This window comes from Dendrobates tinctorius, unplaced genomic scaffold, assembly GCF_039654945.1.
Source record: "Dendrobates tinctorius isolate UK_male_01 unplaced genomic scaffold, ASM3965494v1 ptg000114l, whole genome shotgun sequence".
In the NCBI taxonomy this organism is placed as follows: domain Eukaryota; kingdom Metazoa; phylum Chordata; class Amphibia; order Anura; family Dendrobatidae; genus Dendrobates; species Dendrobates tinctorius.
The window spans coordinates 23,776,281-23,801,399 of NW_027361782.1; the positions used below are offsets into that span (position 1 = coordinate 23,776,281).

Consider the following 25,119-nt stretch of genomic DNA (forward strand, 5'->3'; position numbering starts at 1 on the left):
TATGGGATTCCGCAGTTGCTGTGTCAAATGCTGTGGATTTTACCGCTGCGGAATCGCATAGCGGTAAAATCCGCAGCATGTCCATTATTTATGCGGAATCGCGGCGATTCCGCCGCCATAGGATTGCATTGAAACGCTCACTTTACGCATGTGGCTATGCCCACCATGCGTAAAGGGAGCGCTTCATGTTCGGATGGTACCCAGGGTCTGGAGGAGAGGAGACTCTGCTCCATGCCCTGGGTACCCATAGCCCTGTAAAAAATAGAGTTAAAATAAAACATAGGGATATACTTACCCTCTGTTGGCCCCCGGAGCCCTCCCAGCCCTCATCGATATTGGCAGCAACTTCCGTTCCCAGGGAACAGAACTTGCCGCCAGCGACAATGACGACTGGGAGGGCTCCGGGGGCCGACAGAGGGTAAGTATATCCCTATGTTTTATGTTTTTTTATTATTTTTAACATTCTGCAAGCTAAAAACGCTTGCAAAACGCTTGTGTTTTGCGGGAAAATGCATACGAATTCCGCATGCGTTTTACCCGTGGCATGGAGGTGCGGAAATGCTTGTGTGTGATGAATGCTGGGCAGGGGGTGACCAGTATAGATTATGGGGGTGTACAAGACAGGCGCACGGTATGGGGGGGGGGAGGGGCAGGCGACAGGAGAGCGGTATGTGGGTTCTACAGACACGCAGTATGGGTTGGGGCGTGGCAACAGGCGCAAGGTATGGGGGTTAGCGACAGGCACAACGACTTTACGTAACAGCAGGAGGATAAACGGGTGATCTGTGTATATATGTGCGATGGAGGGTCTCCTGGGTCACAGGCCGGGGCTGTGGACGGAGGGTCTCCTGGGTCACAGTCCGGGGTTGTGGACGGAGGGTCTCCTGTGAGACAGGCTGGGGCTGTGTTAGGCGTCTGGGTTCTGCGTCTGCTCTGCAGGAATCCAGAGCCTTACATTCTGCGGTCTCCTGCTGTCTATCTACTACAGAGAAGATTACTTTGCAGCAGACCGCTCCAGAGACTAAGTTCCTCTGTGCTCCTACTGGGGCATGCTCACGAGGCGATCTCCCATTGGAGATCGGGAGTCATGTGCCAAGGTCCTGCTCCAGATCTCATTGGTCCATCTCGGAGATCTGGAAGGTCCCGCACGGCTATAAAAAGCGCGCATGACCATTTGGCCATGCACTAGTATAGACTTTTCAAGCTAATGTGTGAATGGTGATGGATGTATGACTCTGGTGACTGACTCATTTGAAACCCCTTCCCTCTGATATTACGCATGTGGATAGGGAATTAGTGCAGCAGTCAGCGCCAGTCAGTGGCAAGCCTTAGGCCACTGTGCACACCGCACCTCTACGCTAGCGTCCGACATTGCGCCTGCTTCCTAGCTTTGTCAGCTAGCGGCCGTGCCCTGCGCTGCAGTTGCAGCCCTCCTTGGCGTTTGCAGTAGCGACGCCGCACACACGGTAGGTCTAGACGGACGCAGCTCCTCTGCCTCGGGTCCTGCTCCTGTGACTAGATACTGTGTGTGCATTTCCCTGTGGTCTGTGACACTAACAGGTTCAGCGTTTTCGTATGTTTATGTTACAGCACCTCTGTGTGTGAACAGAGCCCGCTTTGCGCACTTAGGGTGAAGTTGAACCCGTGCGCATTATACCGCCATATCGCTCTTCTGTCATTACCTAGCAGCGGTGTAACACCTACTGCACGGTGGACCCCGAGCGGCGAACGCACTTTATTATATTTTTATTTAGTGCGTTCCGCCGTTCCTAACAGGCTGTATATGGAGGGTCTCCTGTGTGACAGACCAGAGCTGTATATGGGGGGGTTCTCCCGTGTCCCAGACCAGGGGGTCACCCATGGCACACAGACCTGTATATGGGGGAGGTCTCTCGTGTGACAGACCAGAGCTGTATATGGGGGGTCTCCGGTGTCATAGACCTGGGGGGGGGGGGGTCTCTCTGTGACAGACCTGGGGTCTCCCGTGTCACACAGACCTGTATATGGGGGAGGTCTCTCGTGTGACAGACCAGAGCTGTATATGGGGGGTTCTCCCGTGTCCCAGACCAGGGGGTCACCCATGGCACACAGACCTGTATATGGGGGAGGTCTCTCGTGTGACAGACCAGAGCTGTATATGGGGGGTCTCCGGTGTCATAGACCTGGGGGGGGGGGGTCTCTCTGTGACAGACCTGGGGTCTCCCGTGTCACACAGACCTGTATATGGGGGAGGTCTCTCGTGTGACAGACCAGAGCTGTATATGGGGGGTTCTCCCGTGTCCCAGACCAGGGGGTCACCCATGGCACACAGACCTGTATATGGGGGAGGTCTCTCGTGTGACAGACCAGAGCTGTATATGGGGGGTTCTCCCGTGTCCCAGACCAGGGGGTCACCCATGGCACACAGACCTGTATATGGGGGAGGTCTCTCGTGTGACAGACCAGAGCTGTACATGGGGGTCCTCCAGTGTCATAGACCTGGGGGGGGTCTCTCTGTGACAGACCTGGGGTCTCCCGTGTCACACAGACCTGTATATGGGGGAGGTCTCTCGTGTGACAGACCAGAGCTGTATATGGGTGAGGGGAGGGGTCTCCCTTGTGACAGACCCGGGGGTCTCCTGTCCTCCTCACTGTGCCCGGCGCCTCTCCGCATAGCTACGGCCTGTAGATGGATATTCCGGCGTCCCTGGGCCGCGGCCTGTCCTCCTCATCCCCCCGCTTACCTGCCAGGTTCCGGGCGTCCTCTCTCCGCCGGGGTCTCGGGTCTCCGGATCAGGGGGCTGCGAGGCCTCGGCCAATGAGCGCGGGGAGCGGGCGCGGCCTCCTCTTCCTCCCCCCGGCCCGGAGCGGCCTCCTCCCTCCACACCGCACGTCACTGGCGGCGGAGAACCGGCAGCTGCAGGCCGCAGCACCGCCCTCCCCTCCTCACGTCGGAGCACAGACCCCAGGACGAGGACTGACAGTCACCTGCTCATCACTGCCGGGCCCTGCGGGTGTCACGGGGTGGTGAGGTACTACAAGCCCCAGCATCTCTCCTCACACGCAGGCCCCGGCCGTGTGCTGGTGTACCGGGGCCTCCATTGTCCGGCGCGTTACCAGGAACAGAGACCAGTCTATAGGGGTCAGCGACCGAGAGCCGAACAGTTACCCATAGCAACCAGCAAGATCACCGCTTCTATTTTCCCACCTGTAAACAAAGCGAGCATTTGATTGGTTGCTATTGGCGAACGGCTATAAACACTAATTTCATTGGTTGCGCCCTCTTCCACCCACCAACCTGGTTATAAGGTCACAGTTATAGACAATGAAAGCGGTGATCAGATTGGTTACTATATCTATGAAGAGATTAAAAGCAATTTTCTGATTGGTTGATATCCCTATGAAGGGATGGAAAGCAATGACCTGATTGGTTACTATACCTAGAAGGGATGGAAGCAATGATCTGATTGGTTACTATACCTATGAAGGGATGGAAAGCAGTGGTCTGATTGGTTACTATTCACTTCTGCGCTCTATACAATGAAAGCAGTGATTTGATTGGTTGCTGTCCTCCATAATATGGTTGCTATGGGCATCACCGCCATGTTCTGTGTTTTTATACATGAGGTAAAACGTACATTAATCAGTAACACAAACCCCAGAACAGCCGGACGCGGCAGATACCGCTAAACAAAGTTCAATTTTATTAAAACATGGAGGATTATGGTGTATGACGAGGCCCGCGGCGGTCCATTGCAGGATATCACAGTGACGTCCTCAGACAACGGTCGTGTACGCTGAGGCGGTCAGAGCGCGGCACACTATAATGGTTATTAATAGTCGTAGACAGCTTTAACTTGCGGACGTGCAAAACTAAAAGGCCGGGAGTCCCAGGCGGTGTTCGGGCTGGACGGCTCTGGAGACCGCTGCAGATAGTCAGCAGGAGCAGGCGCAGCCCTCGAAATTCTCTGTAACAGACATGAGAGCCGACGACTGAGGTGAATGTGATAAATAACAGCCATAAGGGCCCATACTCACTAGTGAGAAAATACGGACGAGTGCAATCTGATAAAAAATCGGATCGCACTCGGACCAATGTTATTCAATAGGTGACATCTCATCTGCAATTTTTTTCTTAGCCAAAACCGGACTGAGAAAAAAAATCGCAGCATGCTGTGTATCTCGGATGAGACTTACCAATGCAAGTCAATGGGTGTGAGAAAAAAATCGGACCGCACTCGCACGATGCGAGTGCTGTCCGATTTTTACACACCTGTGTCCTTTGAAAAGCCAGCAATTCATGTTCGGCTACAGTAAAAAAAATCACACTGATATGTTATAATAGAAAAGAAAAAATACATGTATACACATAGAATAGGTATATATATATTTCATACAGAGCTAGACAGCAGAATAGCCGATAATTCAATTGTCGGAATCTATAAAATCATTACAGAACCCGACAGGATATGAGACATGGTTTACAATACAGTAAACCATTGCATATTCGTTAGATTTGTACATGTCCCTCACTAATAATGTTAGTAGTGTATGTGTGTAAAATATTGGAGCAGTAGGTGTTAAATTAGGATTAATTCACGGAAAAAAACTTGCGTGGGCTCCCGCCCAATTTTCTCTGCCAGGGAGGGCAAGCAAGTGACTGAGGGCAGATATTAATAGCATAGAGAGGGACCATTGTTTTTGGCCCCCCCGGCTAAAAAAATTTGCCCCAGCCACCCCAGAAAAGGCGCATCTGTAAGATGCGTCAATTCCAGCACTTACCATATCTCTTCCCATTGCCCTGTATCTCTTCCCATTGCCCTGTAGCGGGTGGCATATGGGGTAATAAGGGGTTAATGTCACGTTGCTATTGTAAGGTGACATTAAGCCTGGCTAATAATGGAATCCATTATTAATCAACTAGTCTGAAAGGGTTAAAAAAAACACATTAAGAATAAAGACTTTTAATGAAATAAACACAGTTTTTTCCATCTTTATTTAACTTCCAATCCAATCAAAGCCATCATTCTGTAAAAAATCCAAAATAAAAAAGCAACAATGTCCCATACCTGTCCACCGTACAGTTATGTCCGACGCTGCAATCCATCTGAAGGGGTTAAATAGTTTACAAACGGGAGCAGTGCTAATGCAACTGACTGTAAACCATGGAGGAATGAAGGAAAAGCTGACTGCGCAGCCTCCCCATCTGACCGAAGATGAACTGAGCAGGGAGTCACTAAGGCTGCACAGACTCCCAGCCTGACCGGCGGTGAACTGACAGCGAGGGAAAATGTTCAGAAACTTTCCCACTCTAATCGGTTAATCTCTAGAAAGGCGGGGAGGCTGCACAGGCAGCTTTACCTTCATTCCTCGATGGTTTACAGCCGGGCTGGGCGCATTAACACCGCTCCTGGCTGTAAACTATTTAACCCCTTCAGATGGACTGCAGCGTCGGAGAGACTGTACGACGGACAGGTATTGGATATTGTTGCGTTTTTATTTTGGATTTTTTATAGGAGAACGATGGCTTCGATTGGATTGGGAGTTAAATAAAGATGGAAAAAACAGTGTTTATTTCATTAAAAGTCTTTATTCTTATTGTGTGTGTTTTTTTAACCATTTCAGACTATTGGATTAATAATGGAGAGGTGTCTTATTGACACCTCTCCATTATTAACCAGGCTTAATGTCACCTTACAATAGCAAGGTGACATTAACCCCTTATTACCCCATATGCCACCCGCTACAGGGCAATGGGAAGAGAGAGGCTAAGTACCGGAATTGGCACATCTTACAGATGCATCTTTTCAGGAGTGGCTGAGGGCAGATTTTTTTTAGCCAGGGGGTGGCCAATAACCATGGTCCCTTCCTAGGCTATTAATATCTGCCCTCAGTCACTGGCTTTCCCTCTCTGGTGGAGAAAATTGCGCGGGAGCCCACGCCAGTTTTTTCCGTGAATTGATCCTTTAATTTATCACAGCTCCAAAATTTTACACACACACACTACTAACATTATTTGTTAGGCACATATATAAAACTAACGGATATGCAATGGTTTACTATATGTAAACCATGTCTCCTATCCTGTCGGCTTTTTCAATTATTTTGAATCTCATGTAGTCATTACAAACAGTGATCTATTTCACGTGTTTATTTCTGTTGATGTTGATGATTATGGCTTACAGCCAATGAAAACCCAAAAGTCATTATCTCAGTAAATTAGAATACTTTATAACACCAGCTTGAAAAATGATTTTAAAATCTGAAATATTGGCCTACTGAAATGTATGTTCAGTAAATACACTCAATACTTGGTCGAGGCTCCTTTTGCATCAATTACTGCATCAATGCGTTGTGGCATGGAGGCGATCAGCCTGTGGCACTGCTGAGGGGTTATGGAAGCCCGGTGGCTTTGATAGCAGCTTTGACAATCCCCCATAGATTCTCTATGGTGTTAAGGTCAGGCGAGTTTTCTGGCCAATCAAGCGCAGTAATACTGTTGTTTGTAAACCAGGTATCGGTACTTTTGGCAGTGTAGACTGGTGCCAAGTCCTGCTGGAGAATGAAATTTCCATCTCCAAAAAGCTTGTCGGCAGAGAGAAGCATGAAGAGCTCTAAAATTTCCTGGTAGACGGCTGCGCCGACTTTGTTTCTGATAAATACGGTGGACCTACACCAGCAGATGACATGGCTCTCCAAACCATCACTGATTGAGGAAACTTCACACTAGACCTCCAGCAGCTTGGATTGTGGCCTCTCCACTCTACCTCCAGACTCTGGGACCTTAATTTCCAAATTAAATGCAAAATTTACTTTCATCTGAAAACATCACTTAGGACCACTGACAGCAGTCCAGTTCTTTTTCTCCTTGGCCATGGTAAGACGCTTCTGGCGTTGTCTATTGGTCATGAGGGGCTTGACAAAAGGAATGTGACACTTGTAGCCCATGTCCTGGATACGTCTGTGTGTGGTGGCTCTTGAAGCAATGACTCCAGCAGCACGCCACTCAAAGTGAATCTCCCCCAAACTTTTGAATTGCCTTTTCTTAACAATCCTTTCATGGCTGCGGTTATCCCAGTTGCTTGTGCACCTTTTTCTACCACACTTTTTCCTTCCACTCAACTTTCCATTAATATGCTTGGATACAGCACCCTGTGAACAGCCAGCTTCTATAGCAATGACCTTTTGTGGCTTAGCCTCCTTGTGGAGTGTGTCAATGACTGCCTTCTGGACATCTGTCAGATCAGCAGTCATCCCCATGATTGTGGAGTTTCTGAATCAGACTTGGGGACCTTTATAAATGCTTAGGAAGCCTTTGCAGGGGTTTTTGATAATTATTCTAATTTACTGAGATAATGACTTTTGGATTTTCATTGGCTGTAAGCCATAATCATCAACAGAAATAAACACGTGAAATACATCACTCTGTCTGTAATGACTCTATATAATATATGAGTTTCACTTTTTGTACTGAAGAACTGAAATAAATTAACTTTTTGATGATATTCTAATTTTGTGAGAAGCACCTGTATGTGATGACTGCACGCTTGATATACTGACTATAGTGCAGGTGTCATAGCGTCAATTATACCTGAGCGCTGAGTTGTATTCTGAGTATTGCAGTAGTATAACGGATAGGAGTGACGATGCGGCACAGCCGGAAGCTGACACTTACAGAATATTGCTGCTGTTGGTCGTAGCCATGAAAGTCCTGCTCTGGGAGTCGGTGACCATAATTCTGAGATTGCTGCCTTCCTTCAAAGTAATTGGAGGATCGACCGACAGGAGGAACATCAGAGTAATAGCTGCAATACAAGAGATGTTACTCTACAATGACTGCACCAGCAGAATAGTGAGTGCAGCTCTGGAGTATAATACTGGATATACTGTAACTCAGGATCAGTAATGTATTGTATGTACACAGTGACTGCACCAGCAGAATAGTGAGTGCAGCTCTGGAATATAATACAGGATGTATCTCAGGACCAGTAATGTATGTACACAGTGACTGCACCAGCAGAATAGTGAGTGCAGCTCTGGAGTATAATACAGGATGTAACTCAGGACCAGTAATGTATGTACACAGTGACTGCACCAGCAGAATAGTGAGTGCAGCTCTGGAATATAATACAGGCTGTATCTCAGGACCAGTAATGTATGTACACAGTGACTGCATCAGCAGAATAGTGAGTGCAGCTCTGCAGTATAATACAGGATGTAACTCAGGACCAGTAATGTAATGTATGTACACAGTGACTGAACCAGCAGAAAAGTGAGTGCAGCTCTGGTGTATGATGCAGGATGTAACTCAGGATCAGTAATTTATGTACATAGTGACTGCACCAGCAGAATAGTGACTGCAGCTCTGGAGTATAATACAGGATGTAACACAGGATCAGTAATGTAATGTATGCACACAGTGACTGCACCAGCAGAATAGTGAGTGCAGCTCTGGAGTATAAAACAGGATGTAACTCAGGATCAGTAATGTAATGTATGTACACAGTGACTGCACCAGCAGAATAGTGAGTGCAACTCTGGAGTATAATACAGGATGTAACTCAGGATTAGTACAGGATCAGTAATGTATGTACACAGTGACTGCACCAGCAGAATAGTGAGTGCAGCTCTGGAGTATAAAACAGGATGTAACTCAGGATCAGTAATGTAATGTCTGTACACAGTGACTGCACCAGCAGCATACTGAGTGCAGCCCTGTACACGCCCAGGAAGAGGAGGAGCGTCTGTGCTGAGCGTCTGCAGGCTGGGGTTTTTGGGAAGGGAGTTTTTTTTTCCTGCAAGGACTTTCCATCTGCCCCCTTCCCAGGAAAGAGGACTCTACCTGTGACTGAGCGCCGGGGCTGGGCCCCTGGCTCCCACCCCCCGGCAAGCCAGCTGGGGGTGGGGGGGCCTCATCCACCATCAGGAGGCCCAAGGCACAGCCAGTCCCAGGGATGGGGAAAAAGCGGACCCCAGGGGGCCGTAAGGCTCCAGGGTCCGGGACCCCTGAAGTGAAGGCTGTGGCAGGCCCTTCCCCCGGAGGTGCAGCAGCCGGCAGAGGTGAGGCAGGGCCCCTCCTTAACATCTGGGGCTCCAAGGTTGTGGGAGAGCCAGCTACCACCTATGCCTCCCGCATTCATGCCCACCTCTCCGAGTACGAGGAGGCCGGCACGCAGCTCAGGAGACTCCGGGGGGAGCTGGAGGGAGCCCGGGTCATAAGTAAAAACAGGCTCCCTGCCTCAAAGAGAGCGGAGGTCACCACCACAGTCAAGCGGCTGAAAGGGGAGATTCGGGCCCTGGAGGACCGGCGAAGTACCATCATGGCCAGCAGGAAAAGCTTCAAAACGAGGACCGGTTCAGGGCCATGGCCGGTGGGTCTCCTGGGGGGTCAGGAGTCCCCATCCAGGTGGAGGAAAGCGAGGAGGAGGAAGAGCAAGATGGCGCCCACACCACACCCGGGCCACCTCCACCTGAAGACCTGGCGGACACCAGCGTGAGCCAGGTAACATGCAGTGGGATAGCCCCCGAGCAGGTGGCCCTCCCGCTGGACTCCAGTAACGCGGAGGCAAGCGGGAGCGAGGGGGAGGAAGGAGGGAGCGGGAGTAGTTCTGAGGGGGGCTGCCTCATCCTTAAACAAGTACGGCAGACGGAATCCCCAGCACGGTTTGGCACGCTGTTGTTTGGGTATGAAGTCTGCCCAGAGGATGAGGCAACCTGGAGGAGGAGAAACAGGAGGCGCAGGCGTAAGGCCTCTGAAGGCGTGGAGAAACAACTGGTTTTTGCTCCTCTTCCCGGGGCCCCTCTGTCCCGCTGTGTGGAACCCGCTATCCACCCCGGCTCGGGCCCTGTGGTGGGTCCGCAGCGAGGGAGCGGGGAGAGAGATGACTGTTGTGACCTGACTGTCGCATCTGGTGACAGTTCAGACCAGGGCAGTGACATGGAGGTCGGTGCTGGTTGTGGTGTTGGTGGTGGTGTCCAGGCTCAGCCCTCAGTGGCAGGGGGGGCTGGCCTGGCACCAGGTAAAGTTGGTACAGCCAGGGCCGCACCTCCGACGGCGAGTGCTGGGGCTTCTGGGCCCCCCACGTACGGATCCGTTAGGTCTGGATCGCTGGTGGGGGTCCAGAAGCCAAGAAAGGGCGATCCAGCAATTAAATCGCAGCTCAAGCGGTGCAAGGTGCTGGTAGCTCCCCTATCGGCGCCCGTGGTGAGAGCGGGGTCTCCGGCACGTCGACCCAAAAAGGGGTCCGTGCAGGGGGCTCCGCCGCCATTGGGTGACGAGGGGGAGTGGCCGGCCTTGCCCATGTCGAGCGGTGGGCACAGGGTGGCGGCGGTGGTCCGTGAGGGGGGCGAGGCCTCCCCGAGTGTTGCCCGGCCTGCAAAGGCTGCAGCGTGCGGGGGGGCGTATCCTCCTCGGCCATAGTCCCGCCCGCTATGTCCGCATCACCCGGGGGCGTGGCCTTGCAAGGGGCCGCTGCTCTGCCCGTGGTGGCTGTGGCTGGCGGGGGGGCATGGCCTCGGCGGTCGCGGCTCCGCCCGCTGTGCTTGCGTCACCCGGGGGGAGTGGTCTCGCAAGGGGTCACTGCCCAGCCTGGAGTGACTGCGACCGGCGGGGGGAGCGTGGCCACGGCGGGCCCGCTGCCCTCTGTCCCACCCACCCTTCCCAGCAATGTAGCAAGGCCCCCAGAAACTGGTGGGGAGTTGTCGGGGTCCCCGGCCCACCTACCGTCATCTGGGGGTGCGGGGGCTCCGGCTCTTCCTGGGATGCCAGTGGCGGGGGCGGAGAGAGGAGATGCAGGGCAGGGAGCGGTGCCAGTGGCCGTCCCTGCCCAGAGAGTACAGACGGGAAAGGACGACTGTGGTGCCTTGGACAAAAGAAAAAAAAAATGAGCTGGGGAAACCAGGAGCTGCTGCTCCCAGGCCCAGCCAGAGTAACATGCAGGCTAACATGGAGGCCCTTAAAGGAGCAGCAGCACTCCTGGCCAGCAGCACTGTCCAGACCAGGAGCACCGGGCAGCCAGAGAGGGCCCCCAGCAGGAGGGAGGGAGAACTGCGGGGAAAAAACTAATACTGTAAATAATGCAAGCACCATTTGTGTGAGTGATAGTGAGTATGAGAGTGGCGTGGATATTTTTGAAGAGATGTTTGCAGAGGTGAATGGAGATATGAGTGACATGGATGAGGGAGTGTGTGCGGGTGTGAATGGGTCTGAAAGTGCTGGAGTGAATGGCAATAATAAAAGAGTGAATGGGCAGATAAATGAGGGTGCAAGCACGAGTGGTGGTGGGAGGGCTGGCCCATCTGCCCCCCCCGGCCGCAAGACCCCAACATAGTTATGCGGGGGCCGCGGCTGGGGGTCGGGGTGGTCCTGGGGGGGTCTCCTCGCCTCCGGGCTCCAGGGACGGCGCTTTGCACCACCGTTTCCTGGAGGCCCTCAAAAAAGGAGAAAGGTCGATAGTGGTAGAGGGGAGGACAGTGGACTTGTCTTTCTGCATAGAGAGACACGGCCTTGCTGCCTTCCAAAATCAAAGGGAGGGAGGGACTGTTTGGTCTCTCCCCACAGCCGGGCAGGGGCTGCAAAGGAGGAATGTGGTCCGTCTTAGGTGGGGGGGCAGTGAAGCTTTCCACCTAGGAGCAAGGTGGTGGAGCTCCTTAAGATGGGCTTCGGGGCGAATTACATCTTTGCCCTGATACATCCTTCGGCGTCCCGCTTCTTCGACGTCAGCTTTGTGCGGCCAGAGGGGCTTGAGCTCTTCTGGTCTAACTATGAGCTGGTGCGGGAAGAGCCCGGATGGCGAGACTTCGTTGCGCAAGCGGTGTCTCGCCAAAATTCCGTCAAGCGAGTGACCGTGGTCACTTGTAACGAGTCACTTGCCGGCGTGGACATTATGACGTGGCTTTCCCGTTACGGGGAAGTCACCGAGGTCCCCAAAAAGAACAGGGACGAATTCGGCATCTGGTCGGGGGGCTGGACCTTCATGGTTACACTGAAGATTTCCGGCGGCACGGTCACCCACATCCCTTCCTCGGCGTTCCTGGGAAGGGACAGGATCCTGGTCTTCTACCAGGGGCAACCGAAGGTCTGCCACAAGTGCGGCGACCCCACTCACTTCAGCGCTAGCTGCAAGGTACAGAAATGTGCCTTGTATGGTGGGGTAGGTCATCTGGCCGCCTCGTGTAAAGACATTCGGTGTCACTTGTGTGGTGACCTAGGTCACCCTCTCAGCCGCTGCCCTCGCTCCTTTTCTAATGCCGCTGCAGGGACGGCAGGAGGAGTCCGTGAGGGAGAAACCTCTGGCGGCGCTCCTGCAGCTGTGGTAGGTGGTGGCGGAGAGGAAGGGGCTGAGGGACCGGTGAGGAAGGGCCATGCCAAGGTGAGGGGCCCCGCGTATGTGCGGAGGCAAGAAAAACGCCATGGGGGTGGGGGGCAGGTGAAGTCTCGGGCAACCGGGTCGATGCCTGCTCCTCCCTCCAGGCCCGTGGCAAAAGCCTCTGAGGTCCTGAGGGAGAGTGTGGTGAGAGGAGATCAGGAGGATGGAGAGGGAGGATAAAGCGGCTGACTCGGACGGGTCCTCACAGTATGAAAGTGTTGATGAGGAGGTCCAGGAGCAGCCTACAGCAGCGGTTGGCAAAAGCAAACGTGCCAATCGTAACAAATCGGGGGGGAAGAAGGCTGGCAAGCCTTCAAAATCTCCCCCGCCCCCGACCACCAGGGTGCGCACGGAAGGGCCCGCTGACCCCCCTCTGATTGATCTCTCCAACCGGTTCAGCGTCCTCGGAGGCTCGGATGCTGGGCCGCAAGACGAGGATGCTGGGCCGGGGGTACCACCGGAGGGTCCTTTGGGGGATGGTGGGGTCCGTCCCTCAGGGGGCAGTGTTCCTCCTGGGGGGGACAGACCTGGAACCCGGGGGCGAGGACACCGGGGGGGGTGGGATGGACACAACGGGAGCTTCCCTGAAAAGGAAGGTGTCCGACCCCTCCCCAGGTGGAGGTGATAGCAGTGGTAAGAAGTTGGCCATCCAACTTGATCACCCATGATGGCGGAACTCGCCCCGTTGACGCTGGCATCTATTAATGTTGCCAGCATAAAGTCAGATGCGGCTCGCTTCACGGCCTTTGATTTTTTCTCCCGGATTGAGGCAGAAATTTTATTCTTGCAAGAGACCAGACTAACAGACATGGGGGCCATCTATAAAGCACGGAGGGAGTGGAGGTGCGGGCCCTCATACTGGTCTCTTGCGGCCGAGCCGTATAGCGGGGTGGCAGTCCTTTTTAAGACTGCAGCTGTTGAATGCCGACGGGTTACTGAGTTGGAAATGGGGAGGTGCCTGATCCTAGATGTCTTCATGAGGGGACAAGAGCTCCGGCTCATCAACATCTACGGCCCGCAGTCCAAGTGGGACCGCAAATGTCTCTTCCTGAGGATCAAGCCCTTTCTTTTTACGAGCCGGCAGGTGGTCTTCGGTGGGGACTTCAACACCATTACGAGGTCCCGTGACCGGGGGGGGGTCCCGGAGATCGCCTGGCTTATGATAGCGTTGCGTTGAATAGCATAGCCAGTGAAGCTCGCCTGGTGGACGTCCACATCCGGCACACCGCAGGTCACGGAGGTTTCACCTACCATAGGGGTAGCAGTAGGTCTAGAATAGATAGGTTTTTTTGAAGGAGGACGCCATCTTTTCTGCTGTGTCCGCCGTTGAGGTGGAGTTCTCCGATCACTGTCTAATTTTCTTTTCTCTGAATGTTGCAGAGACTCATCGGATGGGAAGAGGGCTGTGGAAGCTCAATTCGTCCCTGCTGGAAGAAGCGGAGGTGAGACAATCCTTCGAGGATTTTCTTCAGAGCCAGGTACCGCTGTTGGATCTCTGTAGTAGTAAGTCAGAGTGGTGGGAGATCTTCAAAAAGCGGGTGGCGGGGTTCTTCCGTCAGCTCTCGAACCTCAGAAGTCTGAACAGGCACCGCTTGTATCAGGCTCTGGGGAGGAAACTCGAGCAGCTTGTCTCGACTGGAGGTGACCGTGAGGAAATCTCCAGAGTGAAATCTTTACTCAAGAGGTGTCAGTATGATAGACACACATCTTTGGTTTTTGAGAGGGACTTCGGGAAGTACCGCTCGCCCGACCCTTACAGAAACTGTAAGATGTCAGTGAATTGTAAGATGGTAACAGGACTGATCGACAGTACGGGGTCCCTGAACAGATCCAAATCAGGGATCCTGGAGGTGGTCAGATCCTTCTACTCACACCTCTTGGAGAAGAAAGATCTGGATCGGGACGGGATGTCGGCTTTCCTGGTCGAAACCGTCCCTGAGCCAGGGGGTGATCCCTCTCTTGGTGTTTTGGCAGAAGAAATCAGGGAAGAGGAAGTGAGACTGGCCATTGATGGGCTTCAGCCCAAGAAATCGCCAGGTCCGGATGGCTTAACATCCGAGTTCTATAAGACTTTCAGGGACTCCTTGGTCCCCCTCTTGACAGGGGTATTTAATGAGTGTCTCTCCTCGGGCACTCTTCCCGACTCAATGAGGAAGTCAGCTCTCATTATTCTGTCAAAGGGTAAGGATCCGTCCCGTATCGAGAATTGGCGTCCCATAGCGCTTCTCGATACGGACCGGAAGGTTCTGGCCAAGGTGCTGTTTAATCGGCTGGTGAAGTTTGCACCCCGGCTCCTTTCAGGGGCCCAGCATTGCTCTGTTCCAGGTCGCAGTACTTTTAGTGCTGTGCTCGGTGTCCGAGAGGCAGTGGAGCAGGGTAGGGCAGGTCACTGGAAGGGGTACTTGCTGTCATTAGATCAAGCGAAAGCCTTTGACCGGGTCAACCACGAGTACCTCTGGTCCGTCCTTTTGAGGTATGGTGTGCCTGGGAGGTTTGTAAAATGGTTAGAGATCTTGTACCAAGGGGCTGAGACTTTTCCGCTGGTAAACGGTTGGTCAGGTCGCCCTTTTGAGGTGGGTTCTGGGGTCCGTCAGGGCTGTCCGCTGAGCCCGCTTTTATACGTGTTCGCAATCGATCCCTTCCTAAGGAGGGTAGATCGTGGACCGTTGGCGGGAGTCGGGATGGACCAGGCGGGCTCTGGGTCCTCTCTGAGGGTGGTGGCATACGCCGATGATGTCTCCCTTTTCGTGTCCTCGAGAGGGGAGGCGGATTGGGTCATGTCGGAGGTAGTGCGCTACTCGGAGGCATCTGGGTCCATGATCAACCGGGATAAGTGTGAAAGTCTCTGGCTGGGAGGGGGAGATCCCAGGTTTGATCTCCCGGACACCCTTCCAGGGCCCCAGGCCACCGCCAAAATTCTAGGCATCGAATTTGGCCCCGGGGATTACCCCCAGCAAAATTGGGAGGGCAGACTTAAGATCGCCGCCCAAAAGGTGGACCAATGGAAGGGTTGGTCTTTAACCCTGAGGGAAAGGGTTGCCCTGGCTAAAGGCTTTCTGCTACCTTTATTAATATACCTGGGCAGTGTGTGCATCTTGCCGGAACCTCTCTGGACACGGGTCTATAGCCTGTTCTTCCAATTGTTATGGGGGAATAGGCTTAACCTAATCAAGAGGGAGGTTACATACCGTACGAGGAGACTAGGCGGGTTGGGTATGGTCAACCCGGTGGTGTTTCTAGTAAACACCTTTCTTAAGACTAACATCTCCAACCTCTGGCTAGAGAGGGCTCCTACGTGGGTAGTCTCCTGCAAGGGTTGGCTTTGGCCTTTCTTCCAGGAATGGAAGACAGGAGGGCAGGTGAAGGACCTACGCACACCTCATGGGCATCTCCTGGCTTACGCTACCCCGGTTCTGAAGGTGATCCGCCGGTGGGGTCTGGGAATGTGGGAAATCAGGACCATGTCGAGGCAATGCCTTGACAGGAGGGTCCTGTTGACCCATTTCCAGAAGCCCCTGGCCCTTAAGGATTGCCCAGGCCGGGATCTGGAGGTCGGGCTGGGGCTTTTAAATTCTAAGCGGATCCCCATGAAGTTTTGGGACTTGACCTGGCGTTGCTTCCACGGGAGGCTGTATGTAAAGGATAACTTGAAGTGCAGGAAATCCGATGATCGGGGTTGTCCCCGTGAGGAGTGTGGCGACGTGCTGGAAAGCATGGAGCACTTCCTGCTTCAGTGTCCCTTTAATGCAGAGGTGTACAACAGGGTGGGTGCTTCCATACGTTGGCCGCGGCTGGCGTCCCTCTCCTACGCTGAGTGGGCCTATGGAGCGTTCAGATCCCTGGGTGGCCGGGACCCATGCACTTTATTCCTAGTCAGTGTAGTGGTTAGGTTCTACACTTGGAATGCACGGTGCCTAGTTTCGACGCAGAAAAAAACCCTCCCAAGGGATGAGGTGGTAGGAAACATCTTGGGTGACCTGGTGAAGGTCCGTTCCTTGGAGTTCGAAAGGTTGGGTGTGAGGAAGGCCTCTTGGCTTTGGAGAGGCCTCTCCTTTTAAAAACGCATTCAAGGGAGAGCTATCTCCGTGTGAATGAGGGTAGGGATAGCATAAGTTTCACTGGGTGTGTTAGGGACAGAAGTAGGGGCAGATAGGGACAGGGAGGGACAGGCACTGAGGGACAGATAGAGAGTTAGTTATGTTAAGTTAGGTAGAGTAGGGACAGGAAGGGACAGACAGGGACAGTTTTCTTTAGGGACAGAGGTAGGGACAGTTTTAGTTTTAAGGGACAGGGTGAATGAGTTAGTGAGGGACGGGGCCTTTTGAACTCCCATTTCCTGGTGGTGGGCTACTGCATGGCACGCCTACATTTTTGTTTTGAGATAAAGGCAAAATGGATATTGGGCTTGCAGGCACTGATCTTGGGTCTGCAAAGGAAAGAGTCTGGTGGCAAGCCAAAACAAATATGGTAATAATGTTATGTGGTGTATATGTAGATACTATATATTGTATATTTGTATTATTTTTGTGTATTATGCATATGTACATACTTTCTTTTGTTTTAGTTAGGAGTGCATGGGAGGGTGTAGTGAGGTTGGGAGGGGGGTGAATGGGGGGTGAGAATGGGAAAAGAGGACCTTTATCCAAAGGGAAAGTGGATGGACAAATCGTGGAAAGGAAAAGAAGAATGGACCACGTGGTAAATAGCATAGGTTTTGGGTGGAGCCGGGTGAGGGTTTTCCTCTTGGAGCATAAACTGTTGTTGCCAAGAGATAGATGTGATAGGCCATGAACATTGATGGACCTTGTGTGTTTCGTGTAATGGGCCATGGACTTTTGGACCTTGGGTGTGGTGGGGGGATGATAAATAAATATAAAAAAAAAAAAAAATTAAAAAAAAATTATTAAAATTTAAAAAAAAAAAAAAAAAAAAATTTTTTTCGTAGAGGTGTTAGGCTGGTGCTGGGGTTTTGCCAGTATAAGTGGCTATGGTTTTTTTTAAGGCAGAAGGGCCGGATGGTTCTTTTTTTCTTTATTACTTGTATATAGGTATGGGTGCAGAGTGCGAATGGAGTGTGAAAGGGTGTGCATAGGGGATGAATGTTTTATATTGGGGTTTCTTTATTTTAAGTTGTATAGGGGTGGAGGGATTCTGCTGGGGCCCTCTAGGCTGGAAAGCCTGGGGGATCAGGTAAAATTGCGAGTTTTGCACAAATATTTATGTCGGGAGCATTGTTTGTCTGCTATGTATTGTGTTTTGTATTATGTAGTCTGTTATGTGTTTTTGATACTTTTATAATAAAAAAGAGCTACAGGATGTAACTCAGGACCAGTAATGTAATGTATGTACACAGTGACTGAACCAGCAGAAAAGTGAGTGCAGCTCTGGTGTATGATGCAGGATGTAACTCAGGATCAGTAATTTATGTACATAGTGACTGCACCAGCAGAATAGTGACTGCAGCTCTGGAGTATAATACAGGATGTAACACAGGATCAGTAATTTAATGTATGCACACAGTGACTGCACCAGCAGAATAGTGAGTGCAGCTCTGGAGTACAAAACAGGATGTAACTCAGGATCAGTAATGTAATGTATGTACACAGTGACTGCACCAGCAGAATAGTGAGTGCAACTCTGGAGTATAATACAGGATGTAACACAGGATCAGTAATGTAATGTATGTACACAGTGACTGCACCAGCAGAATAGTGAGTGCAGCTCTGGAGTATAAAACAGGATGTAACTCAGGATCAGTAATGTAATGTATGTACACAGTGACTGCACCAGAACAATAGTGAGTGCAGCTCTGGGGTATAATACAGGATGTAACTTGGGATCAGTAATGTAATGTATGTACACAGTGACTGCACCAGCAGAATAGTGAGTGCAGCTCTGGAGTATAATACAGGATGTAACTCAGGATCAGTAATGTAATGTATGTACACAGTGACTGCACCAGCAGAATAGTGAGTGCAACTCTGGATTATAATACAGGATGTAACTCAGGATCAGTAATGTAATGTATGTACACAGTGACTTCACCAGCAGAATAGTGAGTGCAGCTCTTGAGTATAACACAGGTTGTAACTCAGGATCAGTACAGGATCAGTAATGTAATGTATGCACACAGTGACTACACCAGCAGAATAGTGAGTGCAGCTCTGGAGTATAGTACAGGATGTAACTCAGGATCAGTTCTGGGTAAACTAGTGATTTGTTTTTTTATGGAGAGTGCTCATAAATAACAAGTGTATTTGTGACCAGAAGATATTGGGGTCCAAAAGCTTTTCCCACTCATGACAGTCCATACTCTCACTCTCATACTCACTTCAGTCTGCGAGGTTTTGGAGGGTCGGCTCTAGGCGCCATCCATTGTGCAGTTTGTATTTTCGGTTGCACTTGTTCTTGGACATTGACCTTAGAAAGTGATAAGAAGAGATGAGCGATGATGGTTTTTCTCTGGTTCTGAACCTGACATAATAATATGCTGTTACTATAAAAATCTAATTACCATTGACTGATCTTTATACTGACGAACCTCCTCCAGATCAGGGACATACGTCCGGTTCGGATACGTGCTAGTCCTCTTTATCTCTAAATTTCTAATAATTAAATTTATAAATATTAAAAAATTAGAAACTTGAAAAGGAGATGCCTCTGTGTATAGCAATATAGTGACGTGATAAAACCTGAGACCACGCACCTTATATTACAGCAGCAGTTCCTCATGTATTACTGCTGACAACCAGCCCGTATACGGTGTGTGAGAGGTTGTCAGCCCCCCCGTCGCCGCTGAATATAATATTATAGCACTTCCTTCTCCATGTGATGACATTTCACTGATCAGACACAATCGTTTTCTTCTTTTATGGACATTAGACCCATATTTGCAGTATTGCAGTAAGTGGCAGATATTCAGGACTGACATTTTTCACTTACTTTGCCACTTTTACCGTCTTGCTGTACGGTTTCATCTTGCAGAAGTGAATGAGCTGCGCTGTGACTGCAACAATAAAAGCCAGTGCCACCGCGGGGAACACGCAGATGACGATCATGTCCAGGGTGCTCCATAGCTGGTCACATTTCTCACCCAAGTACCAGTAGTTTCCATTGGGGCCTGTATAGTAGGGACAGCTGTGGAGCAAAATGGCCGGGCGTTAGTACTGCGTATGTGAAAGGGTAATGTAAGGATCAGAAATGTCATGGCGGAAAGTGGTGGCACCTTTGAAATGGTTTCAGAACATGAAGTATTTCTCCCAGAAAGTTATCACAATTACACACGTTTTGTTATACACCTGTTTATTTCCTTTCTGTGTATCGGAACAACACAAAAAAAACAGAGAAAAAATGGCAAATTGGACATAATTTCACACAAAACCTCAAAAATGGGCAAGACAAAATTGTTTGCACCCTTTGGTTAATATTTGGTTGCACAACCTTTGTGATAAATAACTGCAATGAATCGCTTCCTATAACCATCCACAAGCTTCTTACACCTCTCAGCTGGAATTTTGGATGACGCTTCTCCCAAACTTCTCCAGGTCTCTCATATGTGAAGGCGTCTTCTCCCAAAAGAAAATTTTAAGATCTCTCCACAGGTGATGGGATTTAGAGCCGTACTCATTGCTGCCACTTCTGAACTTTCCAGCACTTTGTTTCCATCCATTTCTGGGGGCTCCTTGAAGGGCCTTTGGGGTCATTATCCTGCTGGAAGACCAATGACCTAGGGCACAAACCCAGCTTTCTATCACTGGGCACTACATTGCCACCCAAATTCCTTTGGTAATCTTCAGATTTCATGATTCCTTGAACACAGTCAAGGCAACCAGTGCCAGAGGCAGCAAAACATCTTTGACCCTACACAATATTTGACTGTAGGTACTGTGTTCTTTTTTGTAGGCCTCAGTAGAATGATGTGCTTTACCAAAAAACTCTATCTTGGTCTCATCTGTCCACAAGACACTTTCCCAGAAAGATTTTGGCTTACTCGCGTACATTTTGGCAAAATGCAGTCTAGCTTTCTTATGACTCGGTCAGCAGTGGGGTCCTCCAGAGTGTACTATAGCGTTTCATTTCAGTCATGTGTGGACGGATAGTTTGTGCTTACACTGATGCACCCTGAGCCTGCAAGACAGCTTGATTGTCTTTGGACCTTGATGGGGGCTGCTTATCCACCATCCAGGCTATCAATTTCTCTCTGCTGTCCAGGTCTACGGAGATTAGTTACAGTCCCTTGGGTTGTAAACTTCTTAATTATGTTATGCACCGTGGACAAAGGCACATCAAGATCTCTGGAGATGGACTTGTAACTTTAAGATTGTTTATATTTTTTAGCAACTTTGGTTCTCAAGTCCTCAGACAGTTCCCTTATCCAAAATAATTCATTTTGGGGAACATTTTCAAGGGTGCCAACACTTTTGTCCATGATTGTTTTGTATGTTTCCCTGTCTGGCTGGACACGTCCCTAATAGTTCCAAAGTTTTAGAATGGGAGACAAAAGAGAAAAGTGCAAAAAATGATGTTTGCACCATTAAAGGGATGGTATCATTTCGGTGCCCACTTTAGGGCACCTAAAGTTAAAATTAATGTTTTTCATTAAAAATAAATTGTGCTGCACATATTATTTTTTTCTGAGTGCAGTCTGCAGTGTTAGGCTGTGTTCACACGTAGCGTTTTTTTTTGTGTTTTCGCTGCGTTTTTTAACGCGCGATTTTGCTGCGAAAATGCAAAAAAACAGCATCCCATGCAATCCTATGGGATTCCGCAATGCTGTGCTAATGCTGCGGATTTTCCCACGGCGAAATCGCATCACGGAAAAATACGCAGCATGCTCATTAATTTTGCGGAATTGCGGCGATTCCGCCCACATAGGAATGCATTGTTCTGCTTATTTTCCGCATGTGACTGTCGCCACCATGCGAAAAGTAAGCAGAATATTTGCGGATGGTACCCAGGGGGTGGAGGAGAGGAGACTGTCCTCAGGGCTCTGGGTACCATATCCCTGTAAAAAATAGAATTAAAATTAAAAAATCGTCATATTCTCACCTTCCGATGTCCCCCGCAGTGTCCCCAGGCCTCACCGATGCTCCCGGCAGGTCCCTTTCCCAGTGATGCATTGCGATAATGACCTTTAATGACGTTGCGGTCTCGCAATACCGTAGTGGTCTCGCGAGACCGCAACGTCTGTAAAGGTCATTGCCGCAATGCATCACTGGGAAAGGGACCTGCCGGGAGCATCGCGATGATCGGGAACGCTGCGCAGGATGCCGGAAGGTGAGAAAAACACGATTTTTATTTTTTTTTTAATATTTTAAACATTAGATCATTTTACTACTGATGCTGCTTAGGCGGCCTCAATAGTAAAAAGTTGGTCACACTCGTCAAACACTATGTTTGACGAGTGTGACCAACCTGTCAAATCAGTTTTCCAAGAGATGCTACAGATTGCTTGGAAAGCGCTAGCATTCTGCAAGCTAATTACGCTTGCAAATCGCTAATTTTCCTGCGGGAAATAGGCGGAAATTAAAATGTGATTTGCTCGCATATTTCACGCGGAATGGAATTCAGGAATTCCCACGGAAATTTCCATGGCAATTCTGCAACGTGCACATAGCCTAAAGAACAGGGGTTTTCAGTATGGTTTTCAGGGGAAGGTCAGGTTTCCTGCATATGCATGTAATATAATGTATCCTTTGGTCTTTACAAGGTAAATTACTACACTCACACATTATATCACTAAAACCGTAATATATATCGGTCCTAAGCAGGAAATCCAGAAGAAAAAATCCTCTATTCTTTACACAGCCACCTGTATCCAGAAACCTGGAATGCAGTGCATAAAAAACCCCCAGAGGCATTCAGAAAGGACAAGTTTTATAGTGGAAACCACCTCAGGAAACGCTCCATCTTTGGGTAGTTTGTGGATGAGATTTTGGTTTCTTGAAGAGAGTTCGCAGCAAATTCCATAAGGAGCCGCTTCAAAGAAATGACAGCGCTTTCATTTCCCCAGCAGTGTGTTTTTCAGGAAAATTTATAAAACAATCATATGAAGAGCTAAGTGGATTTCCTATATTACATAGGAGCAGTTTTTGGGAAAGGATTTTTGTGCAGATCGGCTCTAAAAATGTTCCTGAACAAAACTCCATGTGAACATAGTCTGAGGCTGTGCACACACTGTTTTTTTGAGGGGGTTTATTTTTGCAAATCTGCTGAAAACACCAGAAGAATCACCTAAAAAAACAAAAAAAAATACTTTTTATTAATTAAATGGGATTTTAAAAAAATGTGCAAGACGCTCGTTTGAAGTAGATCCTGATGGAAAATGCTCCAGAATAAAAACTGTTCAATTAAAAGGCTGCAAAAAAAAAAAAAACACTGCTGGGATAAAACTCTGCTTCAGAAAAAAAGGACAAAAAACTCCTCCAAAAATGCCCCAAAAGGCTCATACTCACTATGATTCTTGTGAGAGTCTCTTGCATGAATACTCGGCACTCGGACCGGAGTGTGTGGCGGCATAGAAATACATGTGCCGGGTATTCATGCAAGAGACTCTCACAAGAATCGGGCTAGTCTCTCACAAGTGAGTATGAGTCCAAAGAGAGAGGTTTTCCTGATGTGATTTCAACTTGAAAAACTCATCGTTCTCGATTCAATAAAGTGTTTAGGGCAAGAATTCCTGCGTTTTCACGCCAGTCGCAGAGGGCACAATCCGGACCCCAGTCACCTGCAGAAGGGGCGGCTGCTCCTACAGCTGCATGCGATGCCACTGGGGCAGAAGTCGCCGGTATCTCCAGTGCAGTGGCCGAAATCCTCCACATCCGCGCAGCTTGCTGCAATGGTAGAAAAGAAGCCGTGACTGCCAGGACTCAGCCCCACCATATAAACCACTCACATGCCGTAATTTCCCCATAAATTCCTGGCACAGTGGATATTTGTGATATCGGAGGCCACGTGTTAGGTTTATGGTGCAATAGTAATAGACTTTGGACTTGTATATTGATGACCCATTATCAATATCAGTTAGGTGGGGGGGTCCAACACCAGAATCTCCCCACTGATCAGATGTGTACAGCTCCTGTTGCGGTCGGAAGTGTACGGAAGCGGACCCCACAACGTTGTTCACTGCTTGGTGCCTGGCAGTACCAAGAATGGCCACTACACTGTGTGTGGTGCTATGGTGCCCGGCTCTATACACTGTGCAATGCCGACAATATCAGGAGTTGCAAACACCTGATTGGTTGCGGGACCGGGTGTCAGACCCCCAACTGATCTGATATTTATTATCAATCCCAAGGACAGGTCATCACTGTAAAGGTCCTAGACAACTCCTTTAAAACAAACTAATGTCACAACTTTTTCCATGTGTCCATCAAGATAATAATAATAATAATAATCTTTATTTATATAGCACCAACATATTCCGCAGCGATTTACAGTTTAAAGGCCCCTTTACATTTAGCGATGCACCAGCGATCCCGACCACGATACGACCCGGTCAGGATCGCTGGTGCATCGCTAAATGGTTGCTAGTGAGCTGCCACACAGGCAGATTTCACAGCGATGCAGCAGCGATACAGCGGACGATACTTACCTTTCAGAAGCGGCGATCCTGACGTCCTCCCGTCCGCGTCCACGCGTCGCTCGTCGGTGCCAGCAGGAAGCGCCTGACGAGAAATGGAGCTGCGCGATCTCGCGCGATCAGCGATGGACAGCGGGGGAGCCGGTCGGAGGTAAGTATCACACATAGCGATATCGCTGCTGCGTCACCAAATCGGTAACGTTATAGCGATATTGCTAGCGATATCGCTATGTGTAAAACCCCCTTAACAGTTCCAAAACACAAGTCATAAGTAACATCGTTAACAATACAACAATTAAAGTAAAATAAGACGACCCTGCTCGTGAGAGCTTACAATCTAAGATCCCTGCTTCCTGTCAGTTAAGGAGAACATTCTTCATATCCAGAGGCTTACAGATGTAATGCTCTGCTGAGAGTTCTTTACAATGTATCGGCACAGGTAAAGCCGGACACAGATCAGATCACTTATGATCGGTGTTTGATCCATGGTACTGGATCGGCTGAACCCGGGAAGGAAATGTGAAATGTCTATTTTTTTTCTTGCAGAAAATCCTGGAATACCTGTATAGCAACAGAGCAATCAATGCAGGATACAGTAACAGGGAAGATTGTGGAGACTGCACTTCATTGTCACAAACCCTCAGCTGTGAGAAGTAGAAGGTCAGGATAGGTTTATTTATTGTGAGATGATTCTCCATTCACTGTCAGCAAGCAGAAATCCCGGTTGTGCCGAGCGATTGATGCACAAACTGTACATAACCAATTGTAGAACTTTTACAGAATTATAACCATTGCACCCAATAATAAGAAAACGGACGATCACCAGATCTGACCGACTGTACAAGCCGCGGACAATGTCTGCCGAAACGGATCACTGCTGATCGCTATTGTTTTCCCGTCCGGCTGCCTCCTGACAGTATCCACCTGAGATGATCCCAGACATCCATGAGCCCATCGATCCGCAGCCTCTGCCCTGACCCTGCGCTCCTCGTAATGTGTCACTGATACAATGTGTGTAATTGGAATATAATAAAGCAGAGTGAATCTTACGTTCTCCAGTCGCCACTGTCACCAAGTACAGGAGAGCAGAAACCAGGCCGAGTTTCAAGAAGGCCATCTTATACTAAACAAATTGCAGGAAATTATGAGGAGTCTTATCCTGAAGGAAGAACTTATGTTTAGTGCAAATTA

The 25,119-nt window shown here is 49.7% G+C and overlaps 2 protein-coding genes across 4 annotated transcripts in view; both read right to left on the bottom strand.

Annotated features, from left to right (window-relative positions):
• The window catches only part of ZNF711 (zinc finger protein 711), a 32,984-nt gene extending 29,799 nt beyond the window's left edge, over window positions 1–3,185 (bottom strand). The window contains exon 1 of one of the 2 annotated variants that reach the window (XM_073589891.1): window positions 2,968–3,185. In XM_073589891.1, coding sequence (XP_073445992.1) covers window positions 2,968–2,975 — 8 coding nt within the window. In that variant the 5' untranslated portion in view covers window positions 2,976–3,185. Of the gene's footprint in view, window positions 1–2,723 lie in introns of both variants that reach the window. The other variant, XM_073589892.1, reaches the window with a different exon arrangement.
• Window positions 3,186–3,660: 475 nt separating this feature from the next.
• Window positions 3,661–25,119, bottom strand: LOC141101073 (uncharacterized). Of its 2 annotated transcripts, XR_012234879.1 has the most exons (8): window positions 24,979–25,119; window positions 23,074–23,179; window positions 19,290–19,484; window positions 18,862–18,952; window positions 18,679–18,767; window positions 10,703–10,841; window positions 7,655–7,784; window positions 3,809–3,947 (listed from the first exon to the last, which is right to left on the bottom strand). XR_012234879.1 is itself a non-coding variant. In XM_073589897.1 (7 exons), the coding sequence occupies exons 1-7, from the start codon at window positions 25,043–25,045 to the stop codon at window positions 3,813–3,815; spliced, it is 813 nt and encodes a 270-aa protein (XP_073445998.1). In that variant the 5' UTR covers window positions 25,046–25,119; the 3' UTR covers window positions 3,661–3,812. The 2 variants fall into 2 exon arrangements, 1 of the variants encoding a protein (XP_073445998.1); XM_073589897.1 differs by lacking the exon at window positions 10,703–10,841 and having other exon boundaries at window positions 3,661–3,947.